General features: G+C 42.5%; 1 protein-coding gene across 5 annotated transcripts in view; it reads right to left on the bottom strand.

Annotated features, from left to right (window-relative positions):
- Nucleotides 1-985: 985 nt before the first annotated feature.
- The window catches only part of SYTL3 (synaptotagmin like 3), a 250,595-nt gene continuing 236,127 nt past the window's right edge, over nt 986-15,453 (bottom strand). For all 5 annotated transcript variants that reach the window (XM_073671356.1, XM_073671357.1, XM_073671358.1 and 2 more), the window contains one exon: nt 986-3,866. In XM_073671356.1, the coding sequence (XP_073527457.1) occupies nt 3,739-3,866 (128 nt within the window). In that variant the 3' untranslated portion in view covers nt 986-3,738. The remainder of the gene's footprint in view (nt 3,867-15,453) is intronic.

Here is a 15,453-nt window from a genome sequence, read left to right as displayed (position 1 = left end):
ATATAATGCCCCATCACCGCGCCCTCAGACCTGAGAAGTCACAGTGCAGCAGCCACGGAAGAGACCGGAGCTGCTGCGGAGGTACGGGGAGAGGTAAGTATTGTGCTGGGGCCCTGAGCAAGTGGGGGGCGCTGACACCGACACCGCACCGCTCACGGGTCCCATAGCGCAGCAGGGTGCCCGACTGTGAGTGGGCCCCCCTCCCCCGTCTGCTCAGGGACCCGGCACTTTCCCGAGTGCACCGGGTGCTGACGCCGTCTCTGGCCAGAGGATTAACCCTTCCCAACCAGGACTGGCTCCCCTGGTATTATAATTATTCTCTCTCTTCTTCTTTTATCGGCGCTGCTCCGGTCGGTCTTCTGCTGGTTGTGACCTGCCAGATCTCACCAGTGTTTGCTGGACGAACTGAAATTCACAACTCAATGTAAGTCTATGAGAGCCAGAACAAGGCAGTCACAAGTTGTGGTTACAAGATTGCGGCATGGAACCGGAGCGGCACCAGGAAGAGCTGAAGACGGCGGCTGATAAGTACAATACTAGAGTCATGGAACCTAGATTACTTACACCACTCCGGCACAGAAATAAAAAATAGTGCTGAAGTGGTGCTTTAAGTGCTCTTAAGCACTTAATAAGCCACTTATTCCACAGCTTGTTTTCACACCCAGCACCAGCCACTTTAGCTTGATTTATAGCTTACTGTCTCATTTCTTTGCCTGGCGCATGAGTTCATAGTGATCAAGCTAAAGAGGCTGGAGGAATAACAGAGGATTGTCATGATGCTTATGAGTTGTTTTTTTTCCATTTGTATACTGTACATATTTATTAACACAGACATATCAGGAGAGCTGAAAGTTTGTCTCTAAAAACATTTTATATACTGTATATGAAGCAAATGTAAAGAAACAACATGATATAATCGCTTCTTTCAGAAGTGGAAAAAAGTCCAATAAGGGTACATCAAATTCTATGCAGGTGCTATATGAAAAAATATATTTCAGGATTCTGCAAATCTCTCGACAATAGCGTAAAGTACACTTGATAAATATCTTTATTCTTTAGGTTTATTATCAGTATTGCCCACAATAATTTTCATAATAACACTCCACAAATTATTTTTACATGTAAGAAAGGATGCCCTCTACTGTATCTGTGTGTCAGATTAACAATGCACAGTTAGATCTCATGGCAAAACAATATCATCCAGTAGTTATGGTAATATTCAGGCACTTAGCTTGAATTTTTTACTAAAGAGCAAAAAATGCAAAAATTGTCAGACATTTTGCAGTAGTTGCAAGGCTGGTTGCAAAATTTTTCTGTATAACAAACAACTAAAGTTGTCAATTCATGATGCTATGGCTCCTAAGACAATAAGCAACTCACATCTACAATCAAGTAAGAGTAAAACAAACCTAACAGGTAAAGCCGCATATCCGCATTGCAATGTCACCTAAATCAATTAAAAGAAACAAACATTGAAACTAAACATATCCACATGTACAGTCATGGCCAAAAGTATTGAGAATGAGACAAATAGTAATTTTTCCAAAGTTTACTGCTTCATTTTTTGTAATGGCAATTTGCATATACTTCTGAATATCAAAGAGTGATCAGCTTAACAGCAATTACTGTACTTGCAAAGTCAATATTTGCCCAGAAAATGAGCTTTAACCCCCAAAACACATTTCAACATCATTGCAGTCCTGCCTTAAAAGGAGCAGCTAACATCGTTTTAGTGATTGATCCATTAATACAGGTGTGGGTGTTGATGAGGACAGGGCTGGCGATCAATCAGTCATGATTAAGTAAGAATGACATCACTGGACACTTTAAAAGGAGGCTGGTTCTTGGTATCATTGTTTCTCTTCAGTTAACCATGGTTATCTCTAAAGAAACACGTGCAGCCATCATTGCACTGCACAAAAATGGCCTAACAGGGAAGAGTATCGCAGCTACAAAGATTGCACCTCAGTCAACAATCTATCGCATCATCAAGAACTTCAAGGAGAGAGCTTCCATTGTTGTCAAAAAGGCTCCAGGGCACCCAAGAAAGACCAGCAAGCGCCAGGACCGTATCTTAAAACTGTTTCAGCTGCGGGATCGGACTACCAGCAGTGCCGAGCTTGCTCAGGAATGGCAGCAGGCTGGTGTGAGTGCTTCTGCACGCACTGTGAAGCGGAGACTCTTTGAGCAAGGGCTGCTTTCAAGTAGGGCAGCAAAGAAGCCACTTCTCTCCAGAAAAAACATCAGGGACCGACTGATATTCTGCAAAAGGTACAGGGAGTGGACTGCTGAGGACTGGGGCAAAGTCATTTTCTCTGATGATTTCGATTGTTTGGGACATCTGGAAAACAGCTTATTCGGAGAAGAAGAGGTGAGCGCTACCACCAGTCTTGTCTCATGCCAACTGTAAAGCATCCTGAAACCATTCATGTGTGGGGTTGCTTCTCAGCCAAGGGAATTGGCTCGCTCACAGTCTTGCCTAAAAACACAGCCATGAATAAAGAATGGTACCAGAATATCCTCCAAGAGCAACTTCTCCCAACCGTCCAAGAGCAGTTTGGCGCCCAACAATGCCTTTTCCAGCATGATGGAGCACCTTGCCATAAAGCAAAGGTGATAACTAAATGGCTCATTGAACAAAACATAGAGATTTTGGGTCCATGGCCTGGAAACTCCCCAGATCTTAATCCCATTGAGAACTTGTGGTCAATCATCAAGAGACGGGTGGACAAACAAAAACCAACAAATTCTGGCAAAATGCAAGCATTGATTATGCAAGAATGGACTGCTATCAGTCAGGATTTGGTCCAAAAGTTGATTGAGAGCATGCCAGGGAGAATTACAGAGGTCTTGAAGAAGAAAGGGCAACACTGCAAATATTGACTTGTTGCATTAACTCATTCTAACTGTCAATATAACCTATTGGTACTCATAATATGATTGCAATTATATTTCTGTATGTGATATAAACATCAGACAAACACTAATAAAAACCAGAGGCCAGCAGATCATGTGAAAATATAATTTTGGTGTCATTCTCAAAACTTTTGGCCATGACTGTACAAGCGATACAATCAGAGATTAGATTTCATCAATGCTTTAGGCTTAGTGCCCACGATGCAGAAATGAAGCAGAAATTTTCCTGAGCATTTCTGCATCTCCTTGGCAGAAAAACGCATGCGTTTTTTTCATGCGTTTTTGAAGCGTTTTTGCATGCGTATTTGCCATGTGTTTTTCCAATGCATTGTATAGGCAAATACGCATGCAGAAACGCACAAGAATTGGTCATGTCCATATTTTTTCTGCGAGTAAAATCCACGCAGAAAAAATCCTGACTATGTGCACAGAACTTGCAGAATGTCATAGGAAGTCACGGGATAAGGTATGCAATGCGTTTCTGGAGCGTTTCCGCGCTGCAAATCCGCACCAAAAACGCATCGTGGACACACAGCCTAACACAAAAGATGTATGGACTATCATTGGCCTTGAGCCAAAGGGTCAATTGTCCCTCACACCTTCTCTGATAGCTTCTCTGGAAAAGCTTCAATGATTTGTAATCCACAATCATTTGTAACTTTATTATCGCTCATTTTTTATGGCAGTTTAGATTACATTTTCTTTTTCCCTGATTTAAAGCGGAATAAAAAAACAGAACAATAAGAGTTTAATATCGTTTCCTTGAATCAATGTGTCAAGTTGAAATATGGCAAAACAACATATGGTGCTTGGGTATGAAGGTCAAAAATAAAAAGTCCCCTTGTCGGCTTGTAACAAAAGAGTCTCTTCCATCCATTCATTGGGTGTACTGAGGAGCTGCTCCCAAAGATGTGTCGATTGGTGGCAGTAACTGGCACCCTCCTCGTCACCTAGAAGAGAATTCATCATCTTTAACATCATAAATGCATCTCTGCAATGTAACTTTAGCAAAGCAACCACTATCTATTATCCCTCCCTCCGAAATCAGTAAGGAGACAATAATTTTTAAATGGGGCAGTAGTTGACAAATAAACTGCATAGAATGCATACTTACTTCTAGATTAACCCCTTCACCCACGGGCAATTTCTGTTTTTGCATTTTCGTTTTTTGCTCCCCTACTTCCCAGAGTCATAACTTTTTTTTATTTTTTGGTCAATATGGCCATGTGAGGGCTTATTTTTTGCGGGACAAGTTGTGTTTTTGAATACCATTATTTTCACCATATCGTGTACTAGAAAACGGGGAAAAAAATCCAAGTGCGGTGAAATTGCAAAAAAACTGCAATTCCACAGTTTTTTTTTTTTTTTTACCACGTTCTCTATATGGTAAAACTGATGTTCCATTATGATTCTCCAGGTCATTATGATGAGTTCATAGATACCAAACATGTATAGCTTTTTTTTAAGTGGAAAAAAGTGGTGAAAAAAAATCAAAAGTTTGTTTAAAAAAAAAAAAAAAAAAAAGTCTCTATTTCCGATATCCATAACGTCTCCGTTTTTCGGGATCTGGGGCCGGGTGAGGGCTTTTTTTTTGCGTGCTGAGCTGACGTTGTTATTTATACCATTTTGGGGTAGATATGATATTTTCATCACCTGAAATTGCATTTTATTGCAAAAAAATGTAATTCTGGCGTTTTGATTTTTTTTTTCGTTACACCATTTACCGATCCGATTAATTCTTTTTATATATTGATCGTTTGGGCGTTTCTTAACGCGCCAATACCAAATATGTGTATATTTGATTTTTTTTATTATGGTTTTATTTTGAATGGGGCGAAAGGCGGGTGATTTGAACTTTTATATATTTTTTAATTTCTTTAATATTTTTAAAAACATTTTTTCTTCTTTTCACTTGCTTCAATGCTTTAATCATCAGATCGCCTTTGTTACACATAGCAGTGCTTCAGCACATATGTATGGGCGGCGCTCATAGCATCCCGGCAATGTCTAGAGTCTGCGCAAAAGGGAGAGGCACGGCATGTGCCGTACATGTATGGCACATGTCGGAAAGGGATTAACCCCATAAGGACAGAGCCACTTTGTAGGTTAACGACCGGGCCTCATTATTAAATCTGACCAGTGTCACTTTATCTTGTAAAGATAACACTTTAACGGATCCCACTGATTCTGAGACTGTTTCCTCATGACATATTGTACTTCATGAGAGTGGTAAAAAATTTTGATCTGACTTGTTTTTATTTGTGAAAATACTGGAAATTTGGCAAAAATGTAACAATTTTCAAAACAGTGAGTTATGTTACACAAAGTAGTTAATAAATAACATTTACCACATGTCTACTTTACATCAATTTTTGAAACATAATTTTTGTGAGGAAGTTAGAAGGGTTAAAAGTTGATCAGCAATTTCTCATTTTTCCAACAAAATTTACAAAAATATTTTCTTTAGGGACCACATCACATTTGATTTCACTTTGGGGGGTCAATAAGACAGAAAATACTAAAAAGTGACAGGATTCTAAAAGCTGCATCTCTCAAAGTTCTCAAAACGATATTCAAGAATGTTATTAACCCTTCAGGTGCTTCACAGAAATGAATGCAATGTAGTAGGAAAAAATTAACATTTTACTTTTTTTTCTAAAAAATGTTACTTTAGCCCCATTTTTTTTATTTTAACAAGAGTAACAGGAGAAAATGGACACCGAAATTTGCTGTGCAATTTTTCCTGAGAGCGCCGATACCCCGTATTTGGGGGAAAACTACTGTTTGGGCTCAAAATGGAAGGAGCACTGTTTGACTTTTTGAACGCAAAAATGTCTGGAATCGAGAGTGGACGCCATGTCGCATTTGGGGAGCCCCTGATGTGCCTGAATAGTGGAAACCCCCCACAAGTGACCCCATTTTGGGAATTAGACCCTTCAAGGAATGTATCTAAATGTGTTGTGAGCACCTTGAACCCCCAAGTGCTTCACAGAAGTTTGCAACGTTGAGCCGTAAAAATAAAAAATCACATTTTTCCCATAGAAATGTTTTTTCAGCTCACAATTTTTATGTTCACAGGGGTAGCAGGAGAAAATGGACCCCAACATTTGTTGTGCAATTTCTTTTGAGTAATTACACCTCTCAATGAATTCATCTAAGGGTGCAGTGATCAAATTGACACCATGGGTGTGTCACAGAACCTTACACTATTGGGCATTAAGAAAAAATAACTACATTTTTACCATAAAACTTTTGTTTTAGCCCCAGATTTTACATGTTCACATAAGGAAATACATATACCCCATAAGTGGCTGTACAGTACTGCTTAGCCACACAGTAAGACTCGGAATGGAAGGTGCGCTATTTGCCTCATGGTGTGCAGATTTTCCTAGAATAGTTTGCGGACTTGATATACAGAGCCCCTAAGTGCTAGAAGAGCAGGATAGCCCCCTCAAGTGACCCCATTTTGGAAATTATACCACTTTGGGAATTTATTCATAGGTATAGTGATCATTTGACTCCATGGGTGTTTTCCAGAAACAAGCAGCAGTGGAATGTTGCTGAATGAAAACTGCAAATCTGCTATTGTGGTGCCCATACATTATACCCAGATCGTGCTTTTGGAGAAATGCATCTGTAAATTAGGTGGGCTCTGATCGCCACAGAAATGCTACAAAAATGCCAAACATGTGGTTTAGGCAAACTGTGGAGCTCAGAAGGGAGGGGTTCATTTGGATTTGGGAGTGCAGAATGAATTTCTTTTGACGGGTGAGGAGTAGAGATGAGCGGTGTTCGACTAGAACTGTTCGCCAATCTCAAATTCGAGCTGTTTTGGGCGGTGTTCGAGTTGTTCCACGAACCCGAACGATTTGCAAAAAATTCGGCTGTTCGAGGTTATGTTCGATAACTGTTCGTGCACCAAAAGCGTGTCCTGCATGTCTGGCGCTATTTAGAGCACCAATCATGCAGGGATTGTCTGCCACTCACTGTAATGCCACAGCCATGGTGGTTGTGGCATTACAGTGGTTGCCCAAATCGATGGGAACAGTGCCAACAGTGAAACATGAAAAGCCGGCAATTCAGCAGCGGCATACACCGGTACCCGACAATTTAGAACCGAAAGAATAGGGCATCACACATAGATTAGATAGATAGAAACATGTCAGCCACATATATACGAAGTACAGTGAAAGTGTTGCTTACTGTACTTGTCATTTAGCGTAAAGGATTTATCAAAAAAAATAATAGTGTTTTCATGCACCGTCTCTTTAAAAAAGCCGGCCGGCAATTCAGCAGCGGTACCCGACAATTTATAACAGACAGAATAGAGCTTCACACATAGATTAGATAGATAGAAACATGTCAGCCACATATATACGAAGTACAGTGACAGTGTTGCTTACTGTACTTGTCATTTAGCGTAAAGGATTTATCAAAAAAAATAATAGTGTTTTCATGCACTGTCTCTTTAAAAAAGCCGGCCGGCAATTCAGCAGCGGTACCCGACAATTTATAACAGACAGAATAGAGCTTCACACATAGATTAGATAGATAGAAACATGTCAGTCACATATATATGAAGTACAGTGATAGTGTTGGTTACTGTACTTGTCATTTAGTATTAAAATAAAGGATTTATTATTAAAAAAATTGGCGTGGGGTTCCCCTTAATTTTAGGCTCTAGCGGAGGTTAAGCAGACGGCTGGGGCAGATGTTTGAAGCCTGGGAAGGGGGTAATACCCACGGAGCTTCCCAGGCTACTAATATCAGCCCCCAGCTGAATACATAGCCTTTACTAGCTATTAAAATGGGGGACACCCCAAAAAAAATGACGTGGGGTCCCCCCTAATTTAATAGCTAGCAAAGGCTAGGCAGACAGCTGGGGGCTGATATTAATAGCCCAGGAAGGGAGCCATGAATATTGGCCCCCTCCCAGGCTAGAAACACCAGCCGTCAGCCGCCCCAGAAATGGCGCATTCATAGGATGCGCCAATTCTGGCACTTAGCCTCGCTCTTCCACGCTGCCCTGGTGCGGTGGCAGGGGGTAATAGGGTTGGGGTTGATGTCAGCTTATAATGCCAGCTGACATCAAGCCCAGGTTAGTAATGGAGAGGCGTCTATAAGACACCCCCATTACTAACCCCATAGTCAAAGTTAAAAAAAACACAAACACCCAGAATAAAGTCCTTTAATTGAAATAAAGACACAATCCTTTATTGTTCTAAATTAAACCATACTTACTGTCACGCCCATTCCAGCTGAAGCCAACGATCTCCTGCAATAAAAGAAAAATAATAAAGCAACCTCATCCTTACCTTTCCATGGTTCCCACGACAGCTTCAGCTCTGCTACATCGAGATGACAGGCTGGACCGCAGCAGAACGCCGCCATCCAGCCTGTCATCCCGCAGACACTGAGAAGCGCAGGCATGCTTGCGCTGCTCAGCGTCTCTCTGTGACGACATCCAGATGAGCCGAGTTCATGTCCAATGAACTCGGCTCACCTCATGCACGTCACTGACAGCGTGGGAAAATTCTCACGCTGAAGCGGTGAGTGCAGGAGAATTCTCCCACGCTGTCAGTGACGTGCATAAGGTGAGCTCATGTCCAATGAACTCAGCTCACCTCCTGCACGTCACTGACAGCGTGGGAGAATTCTCCTGCACTCAGCGCTTCAGTGTGAGAATTCTCCCACGCTGAAGCGCTGAGTGCAGGAGAATTTTCCCACGCTGTCAGTGACGTGCATGAGGTGAGCCGAGTTCATTGGACATTAACTCGGCTCATCTGGATGCCCTCACAGAGAGACAGTGAGGAGCGCAAGCATGCCTGCGCTTCTCAGTGTCTGCGGGATGAGAGGCTGGATGGCAGCGTTCTGCTGCGGTCCAGCCTGTCATCTCGATGTAGCAGAGCTGAAGCTGTCATGGGAACCATGGAAAGGTAAGGATGATGTTGCTTTATTATTTTTCTTTTATTTCAGGAGATCGTTGGCTTCAGCTGGAATGGGCGTGATGGTAAGTATGGTTTAATTTAGAACAATAAAGAATTGTGTGTTTATTTCAATTAAAGGACTTTTTTCTGGGTGTTGTGTTTTTTTTAAATACTTTACTAGAAATTCATGGTGGTCATGTCTAATATTGGCGTGACCCCATGAATTTCGGGCTTAGGGCCAGCTGATAATGCCAAGCTGGCCCTAACCCCTTTATTACCCAGTGAGCCACCGCACCAGGGCCCTGGATGAGTTGGGTACAGCGCCAGAAGATGGCGCTTCTATGAACGCGCCATTTTCCGGGGTGGCTGCGGACTGCAATTTGTAGCGGGGGGGGGCCCAGAAAGCTTGGGCCTCCCTGCGCTGCAGATTCCAGCCCCCAGCTGCCTAGTTGTACCTGGCTGGACACAAAAATAGGGCGAAGCCCCACGTACTTTTTTTTTAATTATTTCATGAATTTCATGAAATAATTAAGAAAAAAAGGCCTTCCCTATATTGTTGTGTCCGGCCAGGTACAAATAGGCAGCTGGTGGTTGGGGGCAGCCCGTTCCTGCCTGCTGTACCTGGCTGGACACAAATATAGTGCGAAGCCCCACGTCAATTTTTTTTAAATTATTTCATGAATTTCCTGAAATAATTTAAAAAAATTGAAGTGGGGCTTCGCACTATATTTGTGTCCAGCCAGGTACAGCAGGCAGGAACGGGCTGCCCCCATCCACCAGCTGCCTATTTGTACCTGGCCGGACACAACAATATAGGGAAGCCCTTTTTTTCTTAATTATTTCATGAATTTCATGAAATAATTAAAAAAAATTGAAGTGGGGCTTCGCACTATATTTGTGTCCAGCCAGGTACAGCAGGCAGGAACGGGCTGCCCCCAACCACCAGCTGCCTATTTGTACCTGGCCGGACACAACAATATAGGGAAGGCCTTTTTTTCTTAATTATTTCATGAAATTCATGAAATAATTAAAAAAAAAGTACGTGGGGCTTCGCCCTATTTTTGTGTCCAGCCAGGTACAACTAGGCAGCTGGGGGCTGGAATCTGCAGCGCAGGGAGGCCCAAGCTTTCTGGGCCCCCCCCCCGCTACAAATTGCAGTCCGCAGCCACCCCGGAAAATGGCGCGTTCATAGAAGCGCCATCTTCTGGCGCTGTACCCAACTCATCCAGGGCCCTGGTGCGGTGGCTCACTGGGTAATAAAGGGGTTAGGGCCAGCTTGGTATTATCAGCTGGCCCCAAGCCCAAAATTCATGGGGTCACGCCAGTATTAGACATGACCGCCATGAATTTCTAGTAAAGTATTTAAAAAAAACACAACACCCAGAATAAAGTCCTTTAATTGAAATAAAGACACAATTCTTTATTGTTCTAAATTAAACCATACTTACCATCACACCCATTCCAGCTGAAGCCAACGATCTCCTTCAATAAAAGAAAAATAATAAACCAACCTCATCCTTACCTTTCCATGGTTCCCACGACAGCTTCAGCTCTGCTACATCGAGATGACTGGCTGGACCGCAGCAGAACGCTGCCATCCAGTCTGTCATCCCGCAGACACTGAGAAGCGCAGGCATGCTTGTGCTCCTCACTGTCTCGCTGTGACGGCATCCAGATGAGCCGAGGTCATGTCCAATGAACTCGGCTCACCTCATGCACGTCACTGACAGCGTGGGAAAATTCTCACGCTGAAGTGCTGAGTGCAGGAGAATTCTCCCACGCTGTCAGTGATGTGCATGAGGTGAGCTCATGTCCAATGAACTCAGCTCACCTCCTGCACGTCACTGACAGCGTGGGAAAATTCTCCTGCAATCAGCGCTTCAGCGTGAGAATTTTCCCACGCTGTCAGTGACGTGCATGAGGTGAGCCGAGTTCATTGGACATGAACTCGGCTCATCTGGATGTCGTCACAGAGAGACGCTGAGCAGCGCAAGCAAGCCTGCGCTTCTCAGTGTCTGCGGGATGACAGGCTGGATGGCGGCGTTCTGCTGCGGTTCAGCCTGTCATCTCGATGTAGCAGAGCTGAAGCTGTCGTGGGAACCATGGAAAGGTAAGGATAAGGTTGCTTTATTATTTTTCTTTTATTGCAGGAGATCGTTGGCTTCAGCTGGAATGGGCGTGATGGTAAGTATGGTTTAATTTAGAACAATAAAGGATTGTGTCTTTATTTCAATTAAAGGACTTTATTCTGGGTGTTTGTGTTTTTTTTAACTTTGACTATGGGGTTAGTAATGGGGGTGTCTTATAGACGCCTCTCCATTACTAACCTGGGCTTGATGTCAGCTGGCATTATAAGCTGACATCAACCCCAACCCTATTACCCCCTGCCACCGCACCAGGGCAGCGTGGAAGAGCGAGGCTAAGTGCCAGAATTGGCGCATCCTATGAATGCGCCATTTCTGGGGCGGCTGACGGCTGGTGTTTCTAGCCTGGGAGGGGGCCAATATTCATGGCTCCCTTCCTGGGCTATTAATATCAGCCCCCAGCTGTCTGCCTAGCCTTTGCTAGCTATTAAATTAGGGGGGACCCCACGTCATTTTTTTGGGGGGGTCCCCCATTTTAATAGCTAGTAAAGGCTATGTATTCAGCTGGGGGCTGATATTAGTAGCCTGGGAAGCTCCGTGGGTATTACCCCCTTCCCAGGCTTCAAACATCTGCCCCAGCCGTCTGCTTAACCTCCGCTAGAGCCTAAAATTAAGGGGAACCCCACGCCAATTTTTTTAATAATAAATCCTTTATTTTAATACTAAATGACAAGTACAGTAACCAACACTATCACTGTACTTCATATATATGTGACTGACATGTTTCTATCTATCTAATCTATGTGTGATGCTCTATCTTTCTGTTCTAAATTGTCGGGTACCGCTGCTGAATTGCCGGCCGGCTTTTTTAAAGAGACAGTGCATGAAAACACTATTATTTTTTTAAATAAATCCTTTACACTAAATGACAAGTACAGTAAGCAACACTATCACTGTACTTCATATATATGTGACTGACATGTTTCTATCTATCTAATCTATGTGTGAAGCTCTATTCTTTCTGTTCTAAATTGTCGGGTACAGATGCTGAATTGCCGACCGGCTTTTTTAAAGAGACGGTGCATGAAAACACTAATATTTTTTTTAATAAATCCTTTACACTAAATGACAAATGCAGTAACCAACACTGTCACTGTGCTTCTTATATGTGTGACTGACATGTTTCTATCTATCTAATCTATGTGTGATGCTCTATTCCTTCTTGTCTAAATTGTCGGGTACCGGTGTATGCCGCTGCTGAATTTGCCGGCCGGCTTTTTTAAACAGAGTGTCTTCTGAGCAGTTTGTCAGCTTTTGGACACCTTTGCAGGTGTTTTCTATGTGTTTCTATGTGTTTTTGTTTGCCTGCCATTGGTTTTAACGGTGTTCGACGGTGTTCTAAGGTGTTCGACGAACAGTTCGACGAACAGTTCCTCGAACATCCCGGTGTTCGACGAACCGAACCGAACCCGAACACTACGGGGGTGGCTCAACACTAGTGAGGAGCCATAGCGCTTTTCCAGAGCTACCAGTAACGTGGAAGCCCCATATATTTCCATTGACAGATAACGGACCTTAGTGGGGGATTTTTTGTGGATTGAGTTGAAGCTTTTATTGGGAACATTTTACATAACATTTTGGATCACATTTATCCTGTGCTTAACGCTTAGCACTTACATCGCTGTTTCCATCAAAATCTCCGAATGACGTGATTCAAATGAAACCCCCAATGTATCCATTCACTATAATGCGGCAGCAGAGTTACTCTGGACTCCATCTGGGCTCTGTTCAGCATTGTCCTTCTTTTCAGAGGTGCACAAAACTGAATCAGCAAAAAGATGGACACCGCTAGGTCACAGGCCAGATGGCGTCCACAGTGTCTTCATCTGCCTCATTATAGGGAATCTTCCTCCAGGAGTTCTGTCTGAATCATGTATTTCAGAGATATACACGGAATCCTCAGTGTAAGCGCTCAGTGCAGAGCGCAGGATAAATCTGAGCCAAACCTCATTGCGATCTTTGGGAGGCAGAATAAACAAGTCAACAGCAGGTCAAGAATTGTTTTCATTTATTTTTTATGCTGTTCCTCATGTGGTATAAGTGACTATGTGGTATAAGTGACTAGACAACTTTATTCTTCGGTTCAGTGCGATTATAGCGATACCAGATTTGTATTGGGTCTTTATGTTTGCCATCTGTCACATACTAAAAGATGTTTTTTTTTGTAAAAGCTAGTTTTTGTATTGCCATATTTTGAGAGCTATAAATTTTCCATATTTCAGCCAACAGAGTCATGTGAGGGCTAGTTTTTTGCGGGACGAGTTGGTGTTTTTATTGGTACCATTTTCAGTCACAACTTTTTTTGAACGCTTTCTATTCTGGTTTTTGGGAGGCAGAATAAACAAAAAACGGCAATTCAGGAATTTTTTTTTTTATGCCGTTTCACGTGTGGTAAATTGATAAGGCAGCTTTATTCTTCAGGTCAGTACAATTACAGCGATACCACATTTGTTATTTTTTTATGTTTTGGTGCTTTTACACAATGAAAACTATTTTATTGAAGAAAATTATTTTTATATCACTGTATTCTGAGAGCTATAACTTTTTAACTTTTTGGCTGATGGAGCTGTATGGTGGGTTGTTTTGTGTGGGACAAGATGACGTTTTCAGCGAAACCATGCTTATTTACATTTATGTTTTTGGTTGCGTTTTATTCCTTTTTTTCCTGCGGTATGATGAAAAACCATAGTTTGGCGTGTTTTTTATTTATTTTTGTTTACGGCGTTCACTGAAGGGATTAATGAGTGTGCCAGTTTTATATATCAAGTTGTTCCGGATGCAGTAATACAGTATACCACAAAAGTGAGTACACCGCTCACATTTTTGTAAATATTTTATTATAGCTGTATAACAGTGTAAATTTGGTGTGCCCTCTAAATAACTCAACACACAGCCATTAATGTCTAAAGCACTGGCAACAAAAGTCAGTAAACCTTTAAGTAAAAAAGACCAAATTGTGCACAATTTGGCCTATGTGCCCACGATGCTGAATTGATGCAAATTTTTCCTGAGTGTTTCTGCCTCTCCCTGGCAGAAAAAACGCATGCGGATTTTACATGCGCTTTTTCTGCCAAGGAGAAGCGTTTTTTCAGCGTTTTTGCATGCATTTTCGCATGCATTTTTTCAAGAGCTTTTCCAAGCGATTGTGAGCATCACTTGGAAAAATGCTTGACAAGTTGGTCACACAATATAAATCCATGCAACTGGCATGGATTTATATTTGTGACCAACTTATGCTGCTTTAAATGCAGCATGAATAGTAAAAAAGCGAATTAAAACGTAAAAAAACCGCATTATACTTACCTCACCGGTGGCATCCTCTGTACTCGGCGTCCGGCGGTGTTCAGAAAGGACCTGCGGTGACGTCATTTAGTCAGCTGACAGGTCACGCGACCGCTGACATCAGCGGCCGCGTGACCATCACATCACCGTTTAACATTCGCATGCATACATGTATACATGAACACAGAGGAGACAAAATGGAGTGATTTTATCAGAAAATAATTCTTTATTAGTACGTAATTTACAAAAAATAAATGTATATATTGCCAAAGTCATAACATTTAAAAGATGGGGAACAGAAAGGAATCAGGGGATAACAGCGCTAAACCACATGTGACTTCCCCCACATATATAAGGTGTAAAGTGGGGGCTCCTAAGGTAAGGGACAGACATCAAATCAAACGAAAAGAGGGAAGGAGGACGGGAGGTATTCATATTGGCATCATAGTGAAACAGTGGACCATATACATACTACTCCCAGTCAACAAGTAAAGAAGTAAAGAAAAGCACCTTACCAGAGGATGGGGCACACGTTAAAAGTGCTGAGTGCAAAAGCCCATGAGGGCATGTATATGGTCCACTGTTTCACTATGATGCCAATATGAATACCTCCCGTCCTCCTTCCCTCTTTTCATTTGATTTGATGTCTGTCCCTTACCTTAGGAGCCCCCACTTAACACCTTATATATGTGGGGGAAGTCACATGTGGTTTAGCGCTGTTATCCCCTGATTCCCTTCTGTTCCCCATCTTTTAAATGTTATGACTTTGGCAATATATACATTTATTTTTTGTAAATTACGTACTAATAAAGAATTATTTTCTGCTAAAATCACTCCATTTTGTCTCCTCTGTGTTCATATTGTTTTCGGAGTGTAATTTATGCTGACCGTGCATGTATATACACGGCTGACCAGCTATGGTGGCTTTTGTGCACTTATATAGGGCTGTCGTATGTTTGCTATACATGTAAATGTAGCACCCTGAGGATTCGGCTGCTACAGGGGTATTGCACCTCAACCCAGAGGTGTGATATTCCACTCCCGGGTAAGGATGGAGTGTGGATCTGAGCTCGGTAGGCTGCATGCACTACACACATCCCATTTCCGAGGAACAGGCCGACGGTACTCCCACTTAGAAATGTGCAGGTACGACCGAGTCTGTTCCTGGCTGGAGTGGGAGGGGG

The sequence above is a fragment of the Phyllobates terribilis genome, unplaced genomic scaffold (assembly GCF_046119375.1).
Source record: "Phyllobates terribilis strain yellow unplaced genomic scaffold, ASM4611937v1 Scaffold_3__8_contigs__length_932513732, whole genome shotgun sequence".
Classification (NCBI taxonomy): domain Eukaryota; kingdom Metazoa; phylum Chordata; class Amphibia; order Anura; family Dendrobatidae; genus Phyllobates; species Phyllobates terribilis.
Note: the sequence above shows the minus strand (reverse complement) of the source record. Positions and strands in the feature narration are given on the sequence as shown.